A 24,013-nucleotide genomic window follows, 5' to 3' on the forward strand; every position below is an offset into this window, starting at 1 on the left:
CTCTACAGAGGTCCATAGAGCCAGCTTGGTGTAGTGGTTAGGAGCGCAGACTTCTGATCTGGCAAGCCGGGTTTGATTCCCTGTTCCTCCACATGCAGCCAGCTGGGTGACCGTGGGCTAGTCACAGCACTGATAGAGCTGTTCTGACCGAGCATAATATCAGGGCTCTCTCAACCTCCCCTCCCTCACAGGGTGTCTGTTGTGGGGAGAGGAAAGATTGTAAGCTGCTTTGAGACTCCTTCGGGTAGAGAAAAGTGGCATATAAGAGCCAACTCTTCTTCTTCAGTACTATCAGGGCTCTCTCAGCCTACAATTCCCAGGAGCCCCTGCCAGCATTTGCGGAATTGTAGTCCATGAACATCTGGAGGACCATAGGTTGACTACCCCTGGTCTAAGTAATCGGGTCCACTGAACTCTGTGGCTTTGGAAACAGCTGTGTTAGCTTCTAGCTCTGTGGAGAACCTGGGAGGAGAGAGTTTGATTCCCCATTCCTTCACATGCAGCCAGATGGGTGACCTTGGGCTAGTTACAGTCCTGTTTCATCTGTTCTCACAGAGCCATTCTGTCAGGGCAGTCTCAGCCTCACCTACCTCACGGGGTGTCTGTTGTGGGGAGTGGAAGGGAAGAGACTCCTTCAGGTAGTAAAAAGGTATTCCTGCCCTCAGGTGAGCAGCTCACAGGTCCCAGAGCTTCTGGCAGTGCCCAATGCAGAAACCCCTCACAAGTTAACATTTCCCTGCCTACTCACTTGCAGCTGGGTGCGTGCTTTGCCACCCAGCTGCCTGTGCGGCCCAGGACTATCAGGGAAAGGGCTGTAGGTGATACAGGTGATGGTAAGCATGAGTGGGTGGGAAGAGAGCCCCTGGGGACTCTCTCAAAATCTGGCACTGGCCTTGATTCTACAGCAAGGATCTGTCTCTCTAGCCTTCCTCTAAAACCTGGGAAGGGAACCATTCGAAGGCCTTCTTGAGTCCCCCCCCCCCCATGTGGGAGAGTATCAGCTGAAGTGCTTTAACTTGTTCTCTTGTGGCTGAACAGGGATCTGAATCTGGATTGTAACCCATGTTGTCCGGTATCTGCTGCATCCCCCAGGCGGTGACGGTTCATGAGGATTCGAGGCCTCTGAATCCCAGAATTCCTGTGTGCTGGGAAGCAGGAAATGCATGCCATCCCAGCATATTTTTTTTTAATTTATTTTTTTGCTCCTCTGGACACTGCTCGGGTTACCGACATGAAAGTACTTTGTGTTTTTTCTTCTTCTGCCGCTGAAGCATGTTGTTTGTAGTGGCTGCCAGCTGGAAAGGGCTGGATCAACCCAGCCTAGACTCCCTTCCCCCGCCTCCAAGCAAGCTGCCCAGAGACCCAGCAGGCCTGCGTGCCCGATTAGCAAGGTCTCAGGAATCTGCAGCCCACGTCCCACATGGCGGTGGCGTTATCTGTTGCCCAAGGTTCGCCTTTTGAAAGGCCGGCTGTTCTCTCTGCCCAAAGGAGGACAGTGGAGAAAGTGGCATTAAGATGATTAGTCATGACTGTGCATGGGTCTTTACAGCAATGGGAAGGAAAAGACTCACTCCCTGGGGGATGGGTGGGGGGCACAGCTCCGAAGAGCTTACAATCGAAATTTCAGGTGAGCAGGGGGAAAAGGACCAGGATAGCCCAGTCTCGTCAGATTTTGGAAACGGAGCAGAATTGGCCCTGGTTAGTACTTGGAGGCCACCAAGAAGAAGAAGAGTTGGTTCTTACATGCCGCTTTTCTCTACATGAAGGAGGCTCAAAGCGGCTTACAGTCGCCTTCCCTTTCCTCTCCCCACAACAGACACCCTGTGGGGTGGGTGAGGCTGAGAGAGCCCTGATATTATTGCTCGGTCAGAACAGCCTTATCAGTGCTGTGGCAAGCCCAAAGTCACCCAGCTGGCTGCATGTGGGGGAGCAGGGAATCAAACCCGGCTCGCCAGCTTAGAAGTCTGCACTCCTAACCACTACACTAAGCTGGCTCCCCAAGAAAGTCTGGGGCTGCTAGACAGAGGCTGGCAATGGCAAAGCACCTCTGAACGTCTCTTGCCTTGAAAATCCTGAATAGTGTGATTTAGCCAAACATGGACTGCTAGTATTGCAAAGCCCTGCCCTGGATGGCTCAGGGTAGCCCAGTTTTGTCAGATTCTGGAAGCTAAGCAGGATTGTCCCTGTTGAATATGTGAATGGGAGACCGGGGTTGCTACCCGGAGGCAGGCAATGGCAGACCACCTGCGTTAATCTCTTGCCTTGAAAACCCGAAAGGATGACCCTAAGTCATCTTGGACTTGACGGCACTTTACACACTCAGGGGGAGATGGAAAAGGAACAAGGTGGGAAAGAATGGGTAATGACTGAAGGCAACAGCATAGGGTTTTTTTGGGTCTCAGGCCAAGGGAGATCTTTCTCACCATCAGCTTGATGGTGTCGCGGTTAAGAACGGTGGCCTCTAACCTGGAGAGCCGGGTTTGATTCCCCACTCTTCCACATGCAGCCAGCTGTGCAATCTTAGCTAGTCGTAGTCCTGTTAGAGCTGTTCTCACAGAGCAGTCCTGGCAGAGCTCTCTCAGTCCCACCTACTTCACAGGGTGCCTGCTGTGGGATGAGAAAGGGTAGGCAATCGAAGGCACCTGTGGGACTCCTTCGGACAGCAAAAAATGGGGTCTAAAAACCAACTCTTCTTCTTCTGAAAGTGAGATCTTTGTTGCTTAAACCATGAGCCCCTGCCATTGAGTCACAGTACTACAAAATGTTTGGTTGAAGTCATTGTGGTGCATACTTGTCCTCAGTGGACTAGGGTAGGTGGCCTCATGATAAGACCTGGGACAATGTCCCTATCTTCAACCTCCCTATCTTCTCTGCCTTATCTTCCGTGATGGCTTGTCCGGAAGCTGGCCCAGTGTTCCTGCGTAGTAACTCCTTAGAGGGCATGGCAGGTTCCCCAGTCAAGTCCCCAAAATGTCTTCTTGGAGCAGCACAATAAGATGGGTAGTTAGGTTGTTTTACAGTAGAGGAACCAGACTGGAGTGCAGGACACCTCAAAGGCCAATGAGATTTCCCAGGTATAGGTTTCCTGGGTATCAGTTGCTTCCTTTGTCAATAAGGGTGGGATATTGTTGCCCTTCAAAGTCTTTGCTTGCTCATCAGCAGCATGGCAAGTGACCGGTATTGCCTGGTGAGGCTACACAGGTGCCACCTGGATGGTGGTGGCCTAGGAGTTATCAGTGGGTGTACCTGAGTATCTTTTACTCAATTCTTTTTAGAGCCAGCTTGGTGCAGTGGCTGAGAGCGGCGACTTCTAATCTTGCAGGCCGAGTTCGATTCCCTGTTCCTCCTCCCTATGCAGCTAGCTGGGTGACCTTGGGCTTGCCACAGCCCTTTTAGAGCTGTTCTGACTGAGCAGGAATCTCAGGGCTCTCTCAATCTCACCTCCCTCACAGGGAGTCTGTTGTGGGGAGAGGAAGGGAAGGCAGTAGTAAGCCGCTTTGAGACTCCTTCGGGTAGAGAAAAGCGGCATATAAAACACAATTCTTTTTTCCCCTGCTGTCAAGTCACAGCTGTTTTATGTTGGCCCTGTGGGGCTTTCAAGGCAAGAGACATTCAGAGGTGATTTTCCATTGCCTGCTTCTATATAACCATCCAGATATTGCTTGATGGTCTCCCATCCAACTCTATTATTCTATGATCCAAATACTAACCAGGGCCGATCCTTCTTAGTTTCTGAGATCTGAAGAGATCAGGCTAGTCTGGGCTATGCAGGTGAGGGCTGATTAACCCCTAGCCGAGGGTAATCTTTTGCCATCAGAACTCTGCAGGTTGCCTGTTTTGAAGTGGTCGTCTTTTTCCTCCAGCAATGCAAATTGTTAACCACGGATGGGCGATTACTCGTGCTCGGCTTGTAAGGCCCTCTTGAAATTGGCCACAGAGTGGTCCTGCGCTGGAGGGACCTTCACAAGGACGTACGCATTCTTTGAGTCCCGGCTTTTAAAGAGGAGATAGTGTTGGAACACCCTGCTTTTCCTTTCATGCTCCTGTCCTCTGCCCTCTTGGTAGCTTGCTGTGAAAGGCAGATGCCAGCTGGGTCTCGGCTGGGGAGCGGGGGTAGTTGAAAAGCTTGGCGCAAAGAGCCCGAGCTTGTCAAGAAAGAAGAGGTTGCCAACCAAGCCTGGGTCCATCGCTTTGAAATATCGCTCACAAAACAGTCACCTCTGATCTCCTATTGTTCTCCACCTGCAGGAAGAATGAATGTAGCCTCATTTCTGAGAACAATCATTGCCCTCTGCCTCGTCTCCCTTAACCCCACCCCTTAAAATGTCCATGAGAAATAGGAAAGAACTATAGAAGCCTGCTCAAACAAGACACTGTTCAATTGGACATTTTTTGGTGCAAAAAAACTTCCTACGAAGGTGCCTTTGGGTCAATGAGATATGAATGCAGTTTTGGGTCTTTTGAAATGGCCAGGCTGAAAACCGCTCGTGCTTTTTTCCAATTTCACTCTCCTGAAGCTGAAAAATGGCTACCTTTTCCCAGTAGATTTTGGCACCCCATCCCACGTTTCTGATGCCCATGTTCTGGATCGTGCAGCACTACACAGGAGTTTGGCAGTGGTATCATAGCTATTGTCGTAACACAACCACATGATATCTGACCGGCCATGTTGGCTGTTGCGATTTTATTTACCGTTCTACCGTTAAATTCTGCTTTTTGGCGCGATGTTCCGTTGGCATTGCGAAGCTTTGTGGAAATATATTTGCTGAAAATGGAGAGAGCAGCAGGAAAAGGGGGGGAAAGCTTAGAAAAAATCAATTTCCTCCCTGTTTAATTTCCATGTGCTAAGTATTGAAAAATTCCACCTCATCAAAACTGCAGATTTTTAAGGTTAATTACAAAAAAAACCCAGTAGATTCCCTGGTGTTTTCCTTTGATTTTCACACACCAAGAATCTCCAGCTTGCCTTTTGAGTGAAAATGCTTAACCCTGTTTGGAAAAGACCAATTTCCTCCTCATCCTCCCCTTTCTTTTACTCACACCCCTTTAAAATTCTCGCTGGCACGAAAAGCGCTCAAGACTTCCAGGAAATGTTGCAGCTTTGACTTTTAAAAAGAAATTGGCAAGTGATGATCCCATAATACAGGCTAATTGCTTCTGGTATTTTGAAAATACAATGATTAAGTGTGGATGAGGAAGGCAGTTTTCAGATTGGCTGCTGCATGTGGAACAGAAATTTCGTAGGCATAGTATTTAACGGGAGAAAGGCTTTTTTTGGTCTCGATGATACGCGTCCGGCATGCATCTGAAATGTGTAACTGCTCTTTTTCATAAATGGTAACTGATCTGAAAGAGAGAGAGAGAGAGAAGTACAGTCTTCTCTAACTAGTGTATTAGTTATGCTGGAAATATAAGATCAAAACACTAGTATAATCCTCAGATTCTCCATTTAGATTTTGTGTAGATATTTATGGCTAGATTATAGCCTTTAATTTGAGCTGGCTTGGCCCATAGGAGGTAGTCAGTGATGTTCACAGAACTAGAGTATCACTGATTTTGCAACACAGAAGATCAGCTGAGACCTTATGTCAGACCATGGTTTTGCTGTGGCTTGGCCTGGCATTTTTTTAAGAACTAGTTTTTGATTTGCTGGCAAATTAGACTTCAAAACCGTGGTTTGGGTTTGCAACTTGTGGTTTGCTCCAGTGATGGTTTGGCACAATTGTTGCAGTGCCTTGAAGAGCTACTGTATCTAGGGACAAGAGTGCTGAGCAGATGGGAACAGAGAAACAGCTTGCAACCATGGTTGTCTGTTTAGTCAATTTCTGGATTGCTGTCAATTGCTGTCAATTTCTGGATTGACAGCAAACTGTAGTTTGCTATTATATCTTAAGTTGCAAACTGTGGCTTGTGCTCGTCCTTCAAGCCAGAACCCCAAACTGGTAACAAACTATTATATAGAAGCAAACTATGATTTGTGGCAAGCCTGTAAATAAATGATCTTGACACCTTGGAGAGAAGAGATGGATTTCGAAAACCTGAGGATTCTGTCAGCTTGTTCATGGGATGGGAAACTATGGCTTTCTCCTCTGTCTGAAACAATCCTGTGGTTAGTGCCAGCTGTAGATTGGCATGACGACTGTTCTGAGTCACAGAGAGACCCTGTTTTCCCAACATTGAAACCAGCTGATAGAGACTGGTATATATAAGAACCAATAAGTAAATGGCTGAAGCTGTATCGCCCATCATCTGTTTTGGGTCCCCTGAAAGAGACAGCACCAGTAAGACTAAGAGGCTAAACACCCAGAAAAAGTTCCTGACAGTTAGAGCGGTTTCTCAGTGGAACAGGCTTCCTCGGGAGGTGGTGGGTTCTCCATCTTTGGAAATTTTTAAACAGGCGCTAGATATCCATCTGACGGAGAGGCTGATTCTGTGAAGACAAAGGGGTGGCAGGTTACAGTGGATGAGCGATTGGGATGTGAGTGTCCTGCATATTTTATTAACTTGGGCAGATTGTGAGTAGGTGGGCAGGAAGGGATGAGCCAGTGTTTGTTGTGGCCCTTCCTTGCACACCCAGGGAATCACTGATCGCCACTGTGGGATGCTAGGTGAATTCCCTCCAGGCCAGGTTGGATTCTAGAGATTTTTGATATGTGTGTGGGGGGATCACTTGGACATGAAATTGGGTTACCTGTGGGGGGGGGCATGTAGTTGTGAGTTCCTGCATTGTGCAGGAGGTTGGACTAGATGACCCTGGAAGTCCCTTCCAACACTCTGTGATTCTAAGAATTTTAAGTTACTTTTTCAGGGGGAGTGCCTTTGCAATATGTACATTTTAAACACAACGTATGTTATCTTTTTAATGGTGTACCTTTTGCTGGTAATAACACCGCCCCTTTTCCAGCTTTCTTTCCTTCTCCAACTCTGGATTTAGTTTCAGGCCTGAACCTCTCCCGGTTGTGCTTTCAGACATTAAGAAAGAAAGGTTTTAACGGCTGTGACAGCCCAGAACCTGACGGCGATGACTCTATCGACCAGAGCCCGCTGATGGAGGACAAATATCGCAAAGCCAGCGAGGATCTTGATATTCTGTTCAAGCGCTACGGCGTAAGTAGATGCGCTACCCCAGCCAAAAATCCTTCATTATCTGTTCTTTTCTCCCCCCCTTTTCCTTTTTTTTTTTTTGTGTGTGTGTGTTTGATTTCTCCCCTCCCGATCCACACCACCTTTCCCTCTCCTTCCCCCGTCCCCGGCCACGTAACAGGCGCTGAACAAGAAGCATAGAGAGTGTGAGAGCCCCGACGGGGATGACGTCTTTACGTTGACGCCTCAGACGGAAGAAAAATATAAAAAAATTGATGAGGAGTTTGATAAAATGATGCAGACTTACAGGCTCGCAGTGAGTAGCGGCTGGTGGTCTGCGAACCCTCCCCCCTCTCCATGGCCAGGGTTGCCAACGTGCCCAATCATTAATAAAGAATAGTGAAAATAATAATCATCATAACACCCAGTGCTGTGCTAGGGGCTGGTTGAGCCTGTTGGTTTGACCACAGTGTCTTGCTTAGGGCTGCTTGGTGGTAGGACAGAACAGTGTAAGGCCAGGGGATAGGGCTTTTGGATGTATTTTCCGTCTTCTTTTCACAAGGTGTGTGTGGTTTTTCTTCCAGGGAGGCATTCTCCCCATGTCCAAAAGCACTTTTCTGCCTTGTAATGCATTCATTTTGAAAGCTGCCTCTCAGGCGCAAACGTGCCCACGTTTTGAAAACAATTCTCCCTTCGCAAAGGGAAAGTTAGTCTGCACTCCTCAACTTCCTCAAGGCGCTCAACATTTTTTCCTTTGAGACCAAAAAGTTGGCAATCCTATCCATGGGGGGGGCAAACGTGACGGAGGGGGGATTTTTGCATGGCTTGGCTTTCACGGAGCCTCGTTGAATTTGCACCCTTAAGGCGAAGGCTATGAAACAGCCCGCTGACGTTCCGGAGGCAGAGCGAGCCCAGTTGCTAAGGAACGGAGCTGGCAGTAGCGAGGCCTAGTTATGCCAAGGCCTTGTTTAGGCTGCACTGGGAGCAGCGTGCTGAACTGGGCCTTAGGTTTTTGAGAACCTTTCCCTGCTATTGGACTTGGCCTGGTTTCGCTCCCGTCCTCTTAATGTAGGAATTAGAACCGAGGGTGTTTGACAGACGCTGACATTCTTGTGGGGAAAGGCAGGGAAAAAACACCTCAGAGTTTCTTTTAGAGCTTTTCCCCTGTTTTGGCTAGTGACAGATTTAAGACACAGATTTAGAGACATTATATCTATAGGTCTATTTTTAATAAAGGACAGAAGTCGCCAGAGTTAAATAGGCCCAGGATAAAAATTGTGTGTGTATGTGTGGAGCAGTTTTATTTATTTATGTCTTGCTCCCCCCCCCCCCACCGCCCCAGATGCACAGCAGTTTACAACAGCATTTGCCCCTCCTCTCTTTTATCCCTCCTGGTGCGAGAGGTTAGGCTAAGAGGGATTGACCACATGGCAGAGTGGGGGTTTGATCCCAGGTCCCCCAGATCCATGTCCTAATGAGCCACATGACTCTGGGAAATATCTGTGGAGAAAAAGCCAAAATACTTCACAAAAACTGTCGATTAAATTTATTAGGTGAGACTAGCAACAAACGCGCTCCCCGGTAATCACCTGGTAAAAATAAGAATGGATAATAAAAGTCGTAGGAACAGCATTAAAGCAATTTTGCGTCCTGAAGTAAGCAGGCCCAGTCCAGTCAAAGTTAAATAAGTATATTTTGAGACCCTCTGGCTTCATCTGGAAAGTTAAGCATGTGCTTCTTTGGTGGTGGTGGTGGGCTAACCTAGATTGTCAGCCAAATTAACACATAACCAAAAGCTACCCCTCTGCACCCCCCACCATCCAAGTGGAGCTCTGGCATTCTAAAATTTTTTTACTTCTTGCCTTATTGATTTCAAACCTGGCTGATGAAATTAATTCCTAACTTTTGAGTGACTGACGTCTTTTTTCGAGTGACAGCTGACTCTCTGGGCCTGTAAGGGCCAATACCTTTGAGTGGGTCAAATCTAAATTCGGGGTCAGTCAAGAATGAAATGTGGGATTGTCAGGTGGTTAAGCTGGAGGTCTCATATTTAGTAAAAGAAAGAAAAAACTCTTCTGAAGGGTTTATTTGGTATCAAAGAACACATGGGAAGCAGGGGTTTAGTCAGGGTCATGCCTGCTGCTCCTCTCCTTCATCTTTGCATAGAACCTCTGAACAATCTAGCACTATCTATTTTTTCAGAGCACTGAAAAAACTCTACATATTCTACATGTGTTCAGATGTTTAGGCTTAAGCCTTGTGCAAATGGTATACATCAGCAAATGGAGGCTGGAAGCAGGGTCAGTGGGAGCACCTTCAGTAACGTCCCCTTCCCCATTGTCCCAGTGAACCCTGAATATGGACTTTATTGGATTATAGCTTTCTGTGGTCCCTCCCCTTCTAAGCTTGGCTCCGCCTCCAGGATCTCCAGGAATTTTCCAGCCAAGAGCTGGCAACCCTGATGAACGGACCTGTGGCTGACATATTCTGAGAGTCTTTGTTCACGTCACCTGGAGTTTATCACTGTTTTTTGAAACCACTATTTTTTGGTTATGCAGAGACATACTTTTTAGAAACACGTCTTGAATTAGTTTCTCTGAGAAATGATTATCAGCCTATCACCCCCTTTCACTCCAGGTCTCTTTCATCTCCACTCACTCTCTTCTTTGACTTCAGTAAGTCAGGCTACCTTAAGCCATCCAGGGGAAGGACGGTCCCTATTTTCCGGCTTCCTGGGGAGGGAATCTGACATGTTGATTACAGTGGACTTCTGCCCCCCTCCTTCCCAGAGGTGGTGTGAGCTGAGGCTGTGGTTCCTGGGAAATCAAGGGTAGCTTTGACCCTAAAGCTGCTTCATTCCCAGTGCTCAAAAGCTTCTCTTGTCCACGCTGTTGTCTTGTTTACCCCTTTCAACCTTCAGCCCGGAACCTCTTTCATGCTTAGAGGCATTTCCAGCCAGCTTGTGGTGAACCTTTTAAAAATAACCCAGATCAGTTCTTCACAAGAAGCAACTGAACGGCTGTCCGGCAACCTTGGAAGGTGCTCAGGTGGGTGCTGTTGGCAAGGAGAGGATTTAGAAATGACAGGCCTGGTCTGCAACTAAGACCAAGGTGAGAAGAGGGATAACTAGGGAGTTGGGTTGGTATCCTGATCCCACCCATTTGAAGTAGCCAGAAAAATAGTGCTGTTAGTTTCTTGTTCCATAATGGTTTTGCACTAAGTTGATAAAGGTGTCTCTGAGCCACACAGTTGTGTGTGTGGGGGGTGTCACATGATGGAATGCCCCCTCCCTGAATGGACAGACAACAAAGACTTGGATTCTGTGGTGCTTCTTCTCCTCATGGCTTCTCTCCAGCTGCTGTAATGCTCACTTCCTCTGCCACAAGCACTTCCAAAGATGTGAGGATTCCTTGAAGTATATTGATCTTGGGCACATGGAAATGCTGATAGCAGAGGAAGGAAGTGCCACAATGGAGGAAAAAACCCTCCGCAAAGGTGGAAGAGAAATGTAAGCGGAACAGTGTCTTAGGATCCAAGCTAATAGCTTGGTGCACATAAGACCATTATACAGATTCCAGCACCAATTTGAAGTGGCATAGCCCAGACAGAGGTTCTCAGCTAGAATTAGACCTAAATAGGTAATTGAGGGAAGGGAGAACAGACTGCACCTGTCAGTGGGCCAGATGTACGGTAGTTTGGGGCTTTTAGTTGCCAGTCCTCTGGCTCATCCTGTTCAGATATTTATTTATGTGTTTTCACATTTATATCCTGGCCTTCCTTCTAAGAATTCAGGATATAGGGTGTTATCTGTTCTCCCTTCATGCATTTCTCACAGCAGAAAGTCTGGTGGTTTGTTTCGCCCTCAAGTCACGGCTGATTTATAAAGTCTGCATAAGGTTTTCAAGGTGTTTTGCCCTTGACTGCTTCTGCAGTGCAACTTTGGAGGTCTCCCATCCCAATATTAACCTTGGCTGACCTTGGTTAGCTTTTAAGCTCCTACAAGATGGAGCTAACCTGGGCCATCCAGGTTACGACAGTGAGCCTGTAAAAAGATTTCATTCAGCTGCTTCTTTTCAACTAAGATGAGCATTTTCTCTTTGGGCCACTTGAATATGGAAGTTCTGATAGAGCTCTTTCAAGTAAAAAACAAAATGTGGGTTGCATCTGTGTCTCAGAGAGAGAGACAGACAGAGACAAAACACCACAAGCACTACCTAAAACATTGCAGTCACTTATTTTTTTTTCTCCAATTGATCTTGTTAATCATAAATATTTAACTGCTGATGCATGGTTCAAAACCTTTTAATTTGTTTTTCTGTTTTTGGTCGAGGGTGTGAACCTCTGAGTAGGGCATGTCATTCTAAAATGTTTTTCTCCTTTATTTTCAATCAATCAATCAATTAATCAATCTATCAATCAATCTATCAATTGCTGTATTACAATACAAGATCAGCATACAGACACAGCCTTAACAAAATACACACTTGTCATTCACACAGTAAATGATAAAACTATTAATATAATATAATATAATATAATATAATATAATATAATATAATATAATATAATATAATATAATATAATATAATATAATATAATATAATATAATATAATATAATATAATATAATATAATATAATATAATATAATATAATATAATATAATATAATATAATATAATATAATATAATATAATATAATATAATATAATATAATATAATATAATATAATATAATATAAATTATTAAATCGATACATAAAACAGAAATACAATTACTGGGAGACATTTAATTTTTAAGTTCCCTCTGGTGCTATGGCCACGTGCCTCTTGCCATGTAGATGCAAAAGTACTCTAGATTTAATGTGGGCCTTGTTCCACAGAAAAGACACCTGTCCCTTCTCCCTGAATAACCTTGCCTCCCAAAATTTCAATACATATTTTGGCTGAGAGCCTCGCATACACGCTCAGGATGCCAGTGAATGTCCCTGACAGCAGAGAACATCAGGCTAGCTGGAAGCGATAGGTTTGGGATTGAACGTAGATGAGCTTGCTCCCTCACCAACACCACATTCACCAACAAGCCCACGGGAAGTGGCACGGCTTCATCTGGGAACGAACTCATCTTTCTGCCTTAATCTTCTGGGGCCAAGGGAAAAATCCCACCATAGTCTTGGGGCGGAAGGCAAGATCACCTCTCTGTCTCCTGAGCCTACTACAGGGTCCAGGTGTGGAACCCTGCCAGCAATGCAGTATCATATACAGAGAGTAATATGTATGTTGGGGCTGCCTTATCCTGGCTCTCTTTCCTCACTGCATTGCATGGAGCCTATCCTGAAAGTCTCCCTCAGGTGTGGGGAAAGAGAAACATAATTTGAAATCCATCTTTTCTGCTCCCCTTTACCCTAATCTAAGGGTCTTATGGATCCCAAGCCTGACTCCATTGCAAGCTTGCCTTTCTTGTCTCCAGTCCTGTAGATTGGTGGTCCCCAACCACCGGGCTGCGGCCCAGTGCCGGGCCGCGAAGGCCCTGGCACTGGGCTGCAGCTCCCTCTCCCCGCCCCCCCCCCCGCAGTAAGAAACTTACCAGGCCGCAAGCTTGCGGCCTGGCAAGCTTCTTACTGTGGGAGGGAGGGGAGAGGGAAGCAGGGCCGCGCATTGCGCATGCGCAGCCAGGCAATCGCCCTCCTTTCTGCCGCCGGTCCCCAGCCTCAAAAAGGTTGGGGACTACCACTGTAGATGATGTCCCTTCTTCCAAAAGCACAAGATGGCAAGTTCAGACATGGCAAGATAACCAACCAGAGTTTCATTAAACTAACCACGGTTAGTGTAATTGTCTGGATGTGGCCTCCCTACTAACTGTGGTTAGTTAAAACTTCCATCAAATCAGAATCATAAAGCATGGTTTTGAAGTTGGCTTATTGACAGCAATTGGTCTTAATTATGGTTTTGTGTAAAGGAGGGGTAATTCTGGCTTATTCATACCCTGCTGCTGTCCTCACGTGCTCTTCAGCGACAGAAATGCCTGGACATTGCAGAAGGTGATAAACCAGCATTTGTTGAGGCAAACCAGGGTTTGAGTCTGTGACCGGGGAAAAACCTGAGGCTCCATTCAGACCTAATGTGAACCCACAGTGCAGTTAAGTTTGTGAAACTAGGATTATTTGTGAGCCAGATCTGATTTCACAAGCTATAATTTTAAAAAACCCACTCTTTTCACATAAGGTCTGAACACAGCCATAGATGTCTGACTCAAAATCTGCTTCCCCTCAAATAAGCCACCTTCTTTTCTGTTCTATCGGGAGAGAATATAAATTCCTAATGCTGAGCATAATTAAAAAAGAACCATGCAGCTTTTTATTTTAAAAGGTCTGGAAGGGTCCTGGGATGTTGGCTGATGTCAAAAAGCATCCGGATTGTCTTGATGTGTTGGTGTGTCCATAGGATGGTGTGATTTCTGCCTGGCAAAGCTAATCCCAGCTGTCTTCTTGCCCACTGTGTGCAGTCCGGACCCTCTCTCATCAGCTTCCTGGGGGCGTCCGAGATCTAACCCTCCTTTCTCTTTCTCTCCTCAGTCTGCCGTTCCAGCTCCCAATTTTGCCATGCCCGTGACGGTTCCAGTGACCAACCAGAACACGCTGCAATTCAGTAACCCCGGAGGCTCCTTAGTGACTCAGTCTCTGGTGACCTCCTCGTTGACTGACCCACGGCTCCTGTCGCCACAGCAACCGGCCCTCCAGCGGAACACCGTTTCCCCGGGCCTACCGCAGCGGCCAGCCAGTGCTGGTAAACCATTTTGTTGCTGGGTTGTTTTTTTTTAAAAAAACAATAAACTATAAACATAAAAAGTACATATTTCTTTAAAAACTCATTAAACACTCCAAAATATTATAATTGATAGGCAAGATCATGAAATATGCTGTTTTGTAGCCTTCCATGTTGATGTTTGGGGGGGGGTCTTCGTTGTGAGGAGAGTTTTTTCACTCTGGGGTATATTTTTCGCTTCTACGGTCTCTGAGGAGCTTAAGGCAGTGGCTGTACACAAGGTCCATTTTCTTCTGCTTTTATCCTCACAAACAACCTGCTGTGATAAGGTTAAGCTGAGAGAAATGATTGGCTCAGAATGAGTCAGTGACCTTCAGGGCAGTGCAGGGATTTGAACCCAGGTCTCCCAGAGCCTAGCTTAGTAATTAGGCTGCTGCACCACCACATTAGAGCCTCTTGTGGCGCAGAGTGGTAAGGCAGCAGACATGCTGTCTGAAGCTCTTCCCATGAGGCTGGGAGTTCAATCCCAGCAGCCGGCTCAAGGTTGACTCAGCCTTCCATCCTTCCGAGGTCGGTAAAATGAGTCCCCAGCTTGCTGGGGGGTAAACGGTAATGACTGGGGAAGGCACTGGCAAACCACCCCGTATTGAGTCTGCCATGAAAACGCTAGAGGGCGTCACCCCAAGGGTCAGACATGACCCGGTGATTGCACAGGGGATACCTTTACCACCACATTGGCTCTCTTAATTCTTTGCTGTTAGCATTGCTGTTTGTCTGTCTGCAGCGGTAGAAAAGAGCAAGGGTCTAGGAGCACCTTGAAGACTAACACAATTTGGGGCATGGGAGGAGCTTTCGTGAGGCAGTGGTCACTGTGTGGCTCACAAAACTTGTCCCTTGTTACAGATTTTGTTAGTCTTTAAGGAGCTACTGGACTCTTGCTCTTTTCTGTTGCTATTTAGAATTTCAGAATTTAAGATTGCAGCTGCTCTTTATTTTATATGCAGTTCCAAACCGTTTATCAGTGGTGTTTTATTTTATATTGATGATTTGTTAGACCAGCCCTGGAAGGGTTTCCCTAGTGGATGTGAGTTAATTAATCTGTAATTTATTTTTTAAATTCTTTAAACATTTATCAGGTGATATGACCATATATGGTCATGTCGACCTGTCCCTGCCTCCCCAAATGGCCTGTGATGGGCCTGGAGGGAGTGGGAAAGGGAGGGGGCCTAGATGGACATGTACACTGTCATGCTTACCAACCATGTTCTGCACAATCATGCCACGTTGGGGTTTTTTTTTTGAAGCCTGAAGGTTTCAGGGGCTTCTAAACTGAAAAAATGTCAAGAATGACTGTGTTAGACTGTAGTCTACCTCAGGTACCTTTGAGAGAAATCATAAGCAGGTCAACTTAGAATCCTACTCTGTTAAGGTCTGTTAAGTGGTGCTTAACTTCCAGGAAAGTAGAGGGTGTAAATCCTTTGCAATAAATAGCATTGTAAGTTTGGCTGTAACTTTTAGTCAATCGGTCAGGTAGATTAATTGCTTTTATTCTGATGGGTTAAAAAGTAATAACCCCAATTAATTAGGCTGCAGACTTTTTAAAAGCAAATTTATTATAACTTTTTCATACTAGAGCTTTTCAAAAATCTGTAGCTGGCAGGAAAAAGGTGAATGCCTCTTCTAAGATGACAACTGGCATTTACGTAATCTGAAAACAGAACATGCTTTTTCCTACAGAAATTGAGTTTTTATTCATGTACCAATTTATGCAGAAGTAATCAATAAATTGGCAAATTAGCTAAAACTCACATGGTAGCTTGACTAAGAGGGTTTTTTTTTTAAAATTAATGTTCTGGAGAAATGCCTAATCCAAAAGCATGTTAAACCAGGCCAATACGAATTTATGGGTTATTGATGTGGAACACATCTTCTGGTGCACTCTGTGAAATGGAAGTAGGTCCGTAAGTCCCGCCCACTGAGTGTGCCAGAAGACCTTGTGTGGCAGCTGCCACAGAGGGGGCCAATGGTAGTGGCGGCGGCCGAGGAGGCTAGTGCAGCTGTGGGGGCACTGCCCACCGACTCAGGGTTGTGGCTGAGAAGGCCAGCCCAGCTGGATGCTGTGCCATCCCTGTGGGCCCAGCCAGCAGCCGCACCACCTATGGATGGCAAGGCAGTGGCTGTCTTGCCCCTGGGGGTCTAGTCAGTACCTGCACACCCCACGGGGGCTGAGGCAGTGGCTGTGCTGCCTGCAGGAGCCCAGACAGTGGCTGTGCCACCCCTGGGGTTCTAGGCATGGGTCCGCTGTCCCCAGAGGCTGAGGCAATGGCTGTGCCACCCCTGGAGGCCAAGGCAAGGGAGGGAAAGGACCCTGACTAATGACCCCCGGAGCAGGTATGTGCTGCTCAGAGTCAGACTTTCAGGCAGATTTTTTCTTCTTCTGTGAAAGACTCCTCACTTAGCAGATCCATGTAGTCTTCACAACAACCTTGTGAAGTGAGCCAGTTTTCAATCTCAGGTGCTAAATGGAAAAACAAAACAAGAAACATTTGTCGTATTTTCCAGATTGAATGCCTGGAATGAAACACAGTTCTGTGCCCCACCCTGTGTTTATTGGAAGACATGCACATAGGCTGTAGGCAACACAAATATTCCGGTCAGTGTAGACGGAAACCCAGAAAAGGCTAGATTCCTGATTGCAAGACGAAAGCCGTGTATCTAAATGGCCTGGTGACAGCCCAAATGCATGAAATATCCTGCAGTCCGCAAGCCAGCTAACATAATTCCAAACTCAATATAAAACACCAGAAAAATAAATAAAATGGCAGCCAATTAGCTTAAGGGGAGAAAATCGAGAAGGAAAACCCCCCCTTGAGCTACCTCAGCTGAAAACTGAGACGAAAACAGAATCTGTGCTAACAACCTGGGAACTGCCACTAAGATTTCACAATCTTTTTGTAACTCCTGTATGACCCCTGAAGATAGGGTTACCTGGAGCAGATTCTCCAGCAGTAACCTCCATAAAAAGGGGTGAAGAGAGTTATTCAGATGCTTTGGCTTGGTGCTGCTTGTGCTGGGAACCAACCAGAAGGTCATGCAGAGCCTTAAACATGCAGTGTAGGACTGCACCCTTTCCCGGTTTGGGGGGTGGGAGGTGAGGTGCCTGAATGCCACCCTAGATGAAGCCTAACTCCCTCCACCAATCGTTTCTTCTTAGGGGCAATGCTTGGAGGAGACTTGAACAACACAAATGGCGCCTGCCCAAGCCCAGTGGGTAAGTTGATGCGAAAAAGCAAAGCTAGCAATTTTTGGAAACCAAACAATGGGATCTGAGGACTGTTGATTCGTGCATTCAGAAGAGGGGTCTTCTACAAGGTTTCTGAAGATAGTTGCTTTTATAAAGTAAACTACAAAGGTTGTTGTGTGCTGGGAACTCTGTTGAGGCAGCTCTGAGGTACCCAGTTTCTCAGCCAGAAGTAAAGCTGCACTTGACCCAGGACTGGCTCAAGCGTGTTTGGGTGCCCTTGCCTTATCTGACTGTCTAGAATAGGGGTCCCCAACCTTTTTGAGCCTACAGGCACTTTTGGAATTGTGACACACTGTAGCCATAGAATGGCTGCCACAGGAGGCAGAGCTATCTGCAAAATCACTGCCACAGCTTTCCTTCAATAGCAGAGTGCAGACCCCTGTGCTGTGGTGTTAGCTGCAGCCAAAGTGATGCTCTTAAGAAACTTCACAGCCAGTCAGAATTCTCATGGTCAGTCAGAACCCTTATTTTTTATTTTATTTTATTTTTATTTATTATATCTATATACCGCCCTCCCTGGAGGCTCAAGCCCCACCTACTTTCTAAAATTGCTTGGGCATCAAGAAAGGTGTTGGTGGCTGCTGAAGAAAAAGAAGAAGAGTTGGTTCTTATATGCCGCTTTTCTCTACCCAAAGGAGGCTCAAAGTGGCTTACAGTCGCCTTCCCTTTCCTCTCCCCACAACAAACACCCTGTGAGGGAGGTGAGGCTGAGAGAGCCCTGAGATTACTGCTCGGTCAGAAACAGTTTTATCAGTGCTGTGACTAGTCCAAGGTCACCCAGCTGGCTGCATGTGGGGGAGTGCAGAATTGAACCCGGCATGCCAGATTAGAAGTCTGCTAACCACTACACCAAACTGGCTCTCAGCACCCAAGGACACCATGTTGGGGACCTCTGATCCAGAGCAGGGGTGGGAGGGGCTTATGGGAATCGTAGTCCATGGACATCTGGAGAGCTACAGTTTAGCCACCCCTGAACTGGAGGTACAGCTAAAAAGAGATGGAAAGGAGCGGTGTAGATAAACTGCCCCAGAGACTTTTGCATCTTTGGAGAACACCTCGGGGGTTATTTTCTGTTAGTCCGGTTCCACCGGAGACATTGGAGAGAGCATGTGCCACCTTGATGAGGCTGGATCAGTGCCAACACAGAGGCAAGATGGCCACACTGGGTCTCGACTGGTGGGTCCTTTTAATAGATCTGGGCCTCGGCAACCACCCAAACTGCTGGGTTTTGATGCCGCCTTCTACTGATCTGGCCAATGGCGCTAGGATGACTGACACGTACTTGACCACTGGGTACTAGGCACGCTCTTTTAAATGCGATTCCTGTTATTTGATACGTTAAGTGGCTTTTAAAGTAAATGCATTAGACTCTTTGTGTTTTGGTTTTTACCGCTTGGCCTTAGCCCTTTGGCCCCACTGCGGTCTCAAAGTGTACAAGATTCTTGTTGTTTCTCATATGGCTGTCACACTGCCCAGGTGATGTCAGGGTCTTGGTAGCTTTTTGGTACTGATGCAGAGAGAGGAAAATTTTTGCAGGTGTGGTTTCTCCCACAAGACTAGTATATTTAAAAAAAATCTTAAAGGTGCCCTGGCTTCGTTTTGCACCCGGTCATCTTTTGGATTCATGTGTTCGTTCTTCTGATCCTTAGGTTTCTAGTAGGTTCAGACAATGAATGCAGTAGCTGTGTTGATCCTTCTGTAAAACATTTCACAGGGAGGGTGAAACCATTCGATTGCCACTGACCCTCAAATCTCCCAAAGCTGCTTGATGTAAGTTTTAGATTGAAACAGAACTCTTTGTCTGGGGGGAGGATAAACGAAGGAGAGGGGAGAGACTTGCTGGGCACTGTCACAGCACCTTTTTGCAGCCAGGCAGCTAAGTATGCGCTTTATACAGGTATATGGTGCTTTTACTATGGAATATACAAAGCAGCATACCAAAAGAACTCCCAAGTAATGCAGCTAAAACACCCAGTGTTTAAAAACATTGGCAGCTGAAAATATAACGTAGCAAAGAACAGCCTCACCAAGCCCAATTGGGGATATCGTCTCTGCAAAAAAAACTTATCTGGGAGGCTGACATAATTATACACTTTAAAAAGCTACCCTCAGAGAGCAAGGGAGTGGAACCCGCATTGTAGGGCCACGACCGGAGAGTCCCAGATGAGCTGGTTTTTCAGCCCCAATTTTAATTAGACATCGAGCTTCGCCCGCCATTACTTCTTTGACCTTGTCAGCTTCCAAAGCAGCTCCCCCTCCTTAAAAAAAAAAAAAGAAAGGCCCTTGTTAAAGCTCATAGTTCTGGGTTGCTTCAGAAATGTCGCCCGAATCCCTTGTTTTAAAAAAACGCCTCTTTGATTTATTTAATTACCGCATGGCGGTGGGTGGTTACGGTTCTAATTTGGCTGCTGAGACATCCTGGCCTTGGGCTGAGATGCTAGAGCAGTCAGGCCTCTGGTAACTTTTTAAATAATTGTGCGCAGGGAATAATTTTTGGAGACGTGTTTTTTCCGTTTCCAGCAGCATGGTGACGGGACAGGCCACGCCTGCCGTTTCCGAGTTCAGTCGCCTTCTGATGTTATCCATTCTTTCTCCATTCTGAACGGCCGCTTCTGCATCCCAGGAGCAAGGAGGCAACATCAGGGGCAGGCCTCGGCCTCTGTGTCCTGTTGTTGGTTGTCTAGAGCAGGGGTAGTCAAACTGTGGCCCTCCAGATGTCAGTGGACTACAATTCCCATGAGCCCCTGCCAGCATTCGCTGGCAGGGGCTCATGGGAATTGTAGTCCACGGACATATGCAGGGCCGCAGTTTGACCACCCCTGCTCTGGAGGGACTGTTCGTGTGAAGCATGGTGCTGGACTAAATGAACCCTGGGCCTGCTCCAGCAGAGCTCTTCTGATGTTCTCTAACATGAAGACACAAGGGAGCGGGGCACGTTTGTCAACTGGCCATGACCAGCTTGAGAGGGAGAGGCTTGAGACTCCAGGGGGCCTGGCCGGAGGCAGGAGAGACCCCTTTTACATTTCACTTAAGGTACTGAAATGCCAAAGATCAGCCCTGCCCGAGACTCCTATGCACACTTGCTGTCCCTGTCAATCACGCACACACACGGCCCCTACCGTGCTCCCCCCCCTACCCCACTCAGCTCCTCTCCCGTCTCCAAAGCAGCCCCCATGTCAGCTGTTGTGAGCGGCTGTTCCAGCTTGTAACTTGGCAGGGTCTGTGAATGTCAGCATTGACGTCACCGAAACATTCCCCTCATTCCAGGAAACAGGAGCAGGGAAGCGAGAGGAGGGCTGGGGGGGGGGGTGGAGGAGACCCTCGCAGAGACCTCGGACGTTCTCAGGACCTCAGCTCCTTTGCCCTGGCCTTTTTTCCCATCTTGGAAGTCTGTCTCAGAGAGTAATCAGACTAGCCGGAGCAGGGTTAGTCACCTGGAGCGTGGAAACTGTGGTTCAAACGCTCATTTATACCCCTCGGCATAATTGTGACATTACATCTGCAACTGATTTCCCCTCCCACATTGGTTTGAGAATCTACTGTTAAGGACTCATTAGGAGATTTGCTAGGAAAGCGCAGTGAGGAACTGTATGCGAACCGTAATCAGCAAGAACATAAGAGCCCTGCTGGATCTGATATGTGGTCCAGCTAGTCCAGCATCCTGTCTTACATAGGGGCCAGCCAGTTCCTCTGGAGGGCCAACAGCAGGGCAGAGAGGCCGGGCCTTCCCCTCATAAGAACATCAGAAAAGCCCTGCTGGGTCAGACCAGTGAGGGTCCGTCTAGTCCAGCCTCCTGCCTCACCCAGGGGCCAGCCAGTCCCTCTGCAGGGCCAGCAACAGGGCAGGGAGGCCGAGACCTTCCCTAGATGTTGCCTTCTAGCCCTGGTATTCAGAGGTTTATTGCCTCTGAATGTGGTGGTTCCCTTTTGTCACCATGGCTAGCAGCCACTGTCTTTCATGAATCTGTCTAATCACTTTTTAAAGCTGTCTATTAAAGCTTCATTACATTCGCTCACTCATTATGGAACAGGCGTGTCCAAAAACCATGTGAAACAGGGGCTGTCATAAAGAGGGGGACTGGACAAGATTGAGAGGAAGAGCTGGCTGGATCCAGTCCAAGTATATATACTGTGTGTGTGTCATCACAATATCAACATCAACACAAACTAGGGTGATGTTGAATTATTGTTAGGAGGTAAGGCTACAAAGCCTGCTGATTGACGGTATATATTGCTTGGTTATTTCCTTACTATGCAGAACACAACCGGGGGTGGATAGTCTAAAGGAGCCTTGTTCCTATGCGTGATAAGCTAATAATTCCCCGTCTCTTCTGTCCAACCTACCGGTTAGCTCAGTAGCTTCAGGTTGGAGACCCCCTTTAAGTCTTTTTTTTTTTTAAATCGTGCAACTTTCAAATTTGAATGTCCAGAGAGATCAACATTCCTGGGGCAGATACTACAAAATTATGAACAATAATTAGTATGAAGAGGAGTCAAGAACAGAGACCACCAATGCGGGCTTCCTCCCCTGATCCTGTAGTGCAGCCTTTCTCAGCCTTTTGGTCATGGAGGAGTCCCAGAAGTGATGTCCTTCAGACTTCAAGGAGTCCCATAAGTGATGTCAGCTGGCCACACCCCACCACATCCCTGGAAGTGACATCACTACCCACCTCCTAATCCCTCCCTTTGCTTCCTCCCTATGCCTCCCTCCCCCCAGTCTGCCTCATGTAGGCTGGAAAGAAGAACAGAAGCTGAGAAGAAATCTTGGGGAAACCCCCCCCCCCCCCAATACTGCACCACTTCAGAGCTCCCGTCGACCCCCAGAGGTCCATGAACCCCTGGTTGGGAATCCCTGTTATAGTGTGTGCCTAATCATTAGATTCAAGCCCTGTCCAGAAAAACGGTTGGATCCTGGCCTTTCCCCCCTCGGACACTTTCTTTTTGCCCAGTAGACATGAGGACCTAATGCAGTGAAGAGCCATGCTGTGACATATATGAGGCTACTCCATGTGACCCTCCAGCATGACCCTAAAATAAGGTGACCAGATTGTCTCACTTTTGGAAGGACATCTGGGGGCACCTGGCAAGTTGTACTTATTACGTTCAAATTAAAATATATATATATATAACAATATTATTTTTGCATTCTATGGGTAATATGAAACTTTTTGTTGCTCCATATAGACCAAATTTTTAATCAAGACCCCCCCCCCCCCCCCCGGTCAATGGTGTCCCGCTTTACCAGTGTTAAAATCTGGTCACCTTACCCTAAACACAATTTTTCTCTGTTTTCTCTTTAGGGAACGGTTATGTCAGTGCCAGAGCCTCCCCTGGCCTCCTCCCCGTGTCCAACGGCAACAGCATGGGCAAGGTCATCCCTGCGAAGTCGCCCCCTCCTCCGCCACCACCCTCCCACGGCAACCAGTTGGCCGCCAACAACCGCAAACCAGACTTACGCGTCATCACTTCACAGAGCGGGAAGGGACTCATGCATCATTTGGTGAGTCTCGCCCACGATGAAGGCAGGCTGGGGCTAGCGTTTTAAAGGGCTAGCACGGCTCAGGGGCCATCGGCGTCGGCCGGCCTTCCGAGGCGTTGAGCTGGAAGCTGGTCATTGCTTGATTTTGGCGCTGTCTGAGTCTGTTCCTAAGTTAGATCAGCATTGGGGCCCGTCTCCTTGCAGATCAGTATGCTGAATGTACAGTGTGTGCAGGCACAACTAGAAGCTTTTGCACAGCCACGGATGGAGGGGTCATTTAGCTTCTCATGAATATTCCCAATGGGACATTGCCTTTTGTTTGTGTGAGGTGCTGTCAAGTTGTAGCCGATTGATTTATTGTGACTCCAGCAACAGTGCTGGCTTTCTATTGCCTTCCTCTGCAGAGTCTTCCTTGGCAGTTGCCTTTCCAAGTCCTGACCCTGCTTAACTTTCTAGATCTGACAAAATCGGGCTATACCATGTTGTCTTTCTCTCAGCCATTGCCTTGGAGGTGGCCCAGTAGAAGCCAGGCCAAGCCCCTGTGTCACTGGTAGTGTTTTGGGGTCTGACTCAGATCTTGGTGATGATGGACAAAGATTCCTCTGATGCCTCCTTCCTTTCTTGGAGGAGGGATGGGTTATGACTGCTGTTGCTGACACTCACCTCCTGGTCCTTTCCCAATCCACTCCTGATGCAACACCTCTGATTTCAGCCTGTATGAGAAATAATTCCTGAGAATTCATTCAGCTAGAGACATGCTGAAGATTCATTGCACTGATATTCAGCCTGGGGAGGGCGGGGGAGGTCAGGGGACATCGTAGGAGGCTCTGTTTACACATACTGCATGTGCAGAAAAGTTTCAAAGAAGGCCCTTCTCTGACAGCCCGATGACCATCTAGGCAAGAAATGTGTCACAGCGTGAATGTTTCCCACTGTTTAAACATACTCTGTTCTTTCACGGTTGTTTTGAACCAGTGTCACACCAGGCCTTTTTAATGTGTCCTTACGAGAGAGAGATTCTTGGCTAGGGCTAGGAGCGAGGTCAACATTAGGGGTTATATTTAATTGTCTCCCTTGGTTTCATTTCTGTTCCGCTCCCAGACAGAGGATCATTTGGATTTGGTAAGTTTCCTGCCTTCTGTTTTGTGTGTGTGCATGTGTGTGCTTGCGTGTGCTCCTGTTTGAATTTTTTTGTCCCATTTAACCAAGTGTGTTTTCAGACGGTAAGGGGGGTCTCTTGAAAGGGGAATCATGGGGGGGATTCACTAGGAAAATCTGGACCTTCTTGGTGCCCAGGTGTTGAAAACCTGAGTGGGGCCAAAAGGTAGGTTGGCAACTTGCCCTCTTGCCAGTTGGTGTCATCCCGGCAGCTGCGTAGACATTGTG

At 47.2% G+C, this 24,013-nt stretch overlaps 1 protein-coding gene across 10 annotated transcripts in view; it reads left to right on the top strand.

Annotated features, from left to right (window-relative positions):
* Positions 1-24,013, top strand: part of MEF2D (myocyte enhancer factor 2D) — a 203,601-nt gene that overhangs the window by 160,391 nt on the left and 19,197 nt on the right. For 7 of the 10 annotated variants that reach the window (XM_077325425.1, XM_077325442.1, XM_077325417.1 and 4 more), the window contains 5 exons: positions 6,970-7,107; positions 13,655-13,865; positions 17,059-17,115; positions 22,449-22,648; positions 23,729-23,749. In XM_077325425.1, the coding sequence (XP_077181540.1) occupies positions 6,970-7,107; positions 13,655-13,865; positions 17,059-17,115; positions 22,449-22,648; positions 23,729-23,749 (627 nt within the window). Of the gene's footprint in view, positions 1-6,969; positions 7,108-7,264; positions 7,400-13,654; positions 13,866-17,058; positions 17,116-22,448; positions 22,649-23,728; positions 23,750-24,013 lie in introns of all 10 variants that reach the window. The other 3 variants (XM_077325471.1, XM_077325489.1, XM_077325480.1) reach the window with 3 other exon arrangements.

The sequence above is a fragment of the Paroedura picta genome, chromosome 1, assembly GCF_049243985.1.
Source record: "Paroedura picta isolate Pp20150507F chromosome 1, Ppicta_v3.0, whole genome shotgun sequence".
In the NCBI taxonomy this organism is placed as follows: Eukaryota; Metazoa; Chordata; class Lepidosauria; order Squamata; family Gekkonidae; genus Paroedura; species Paroedura picta.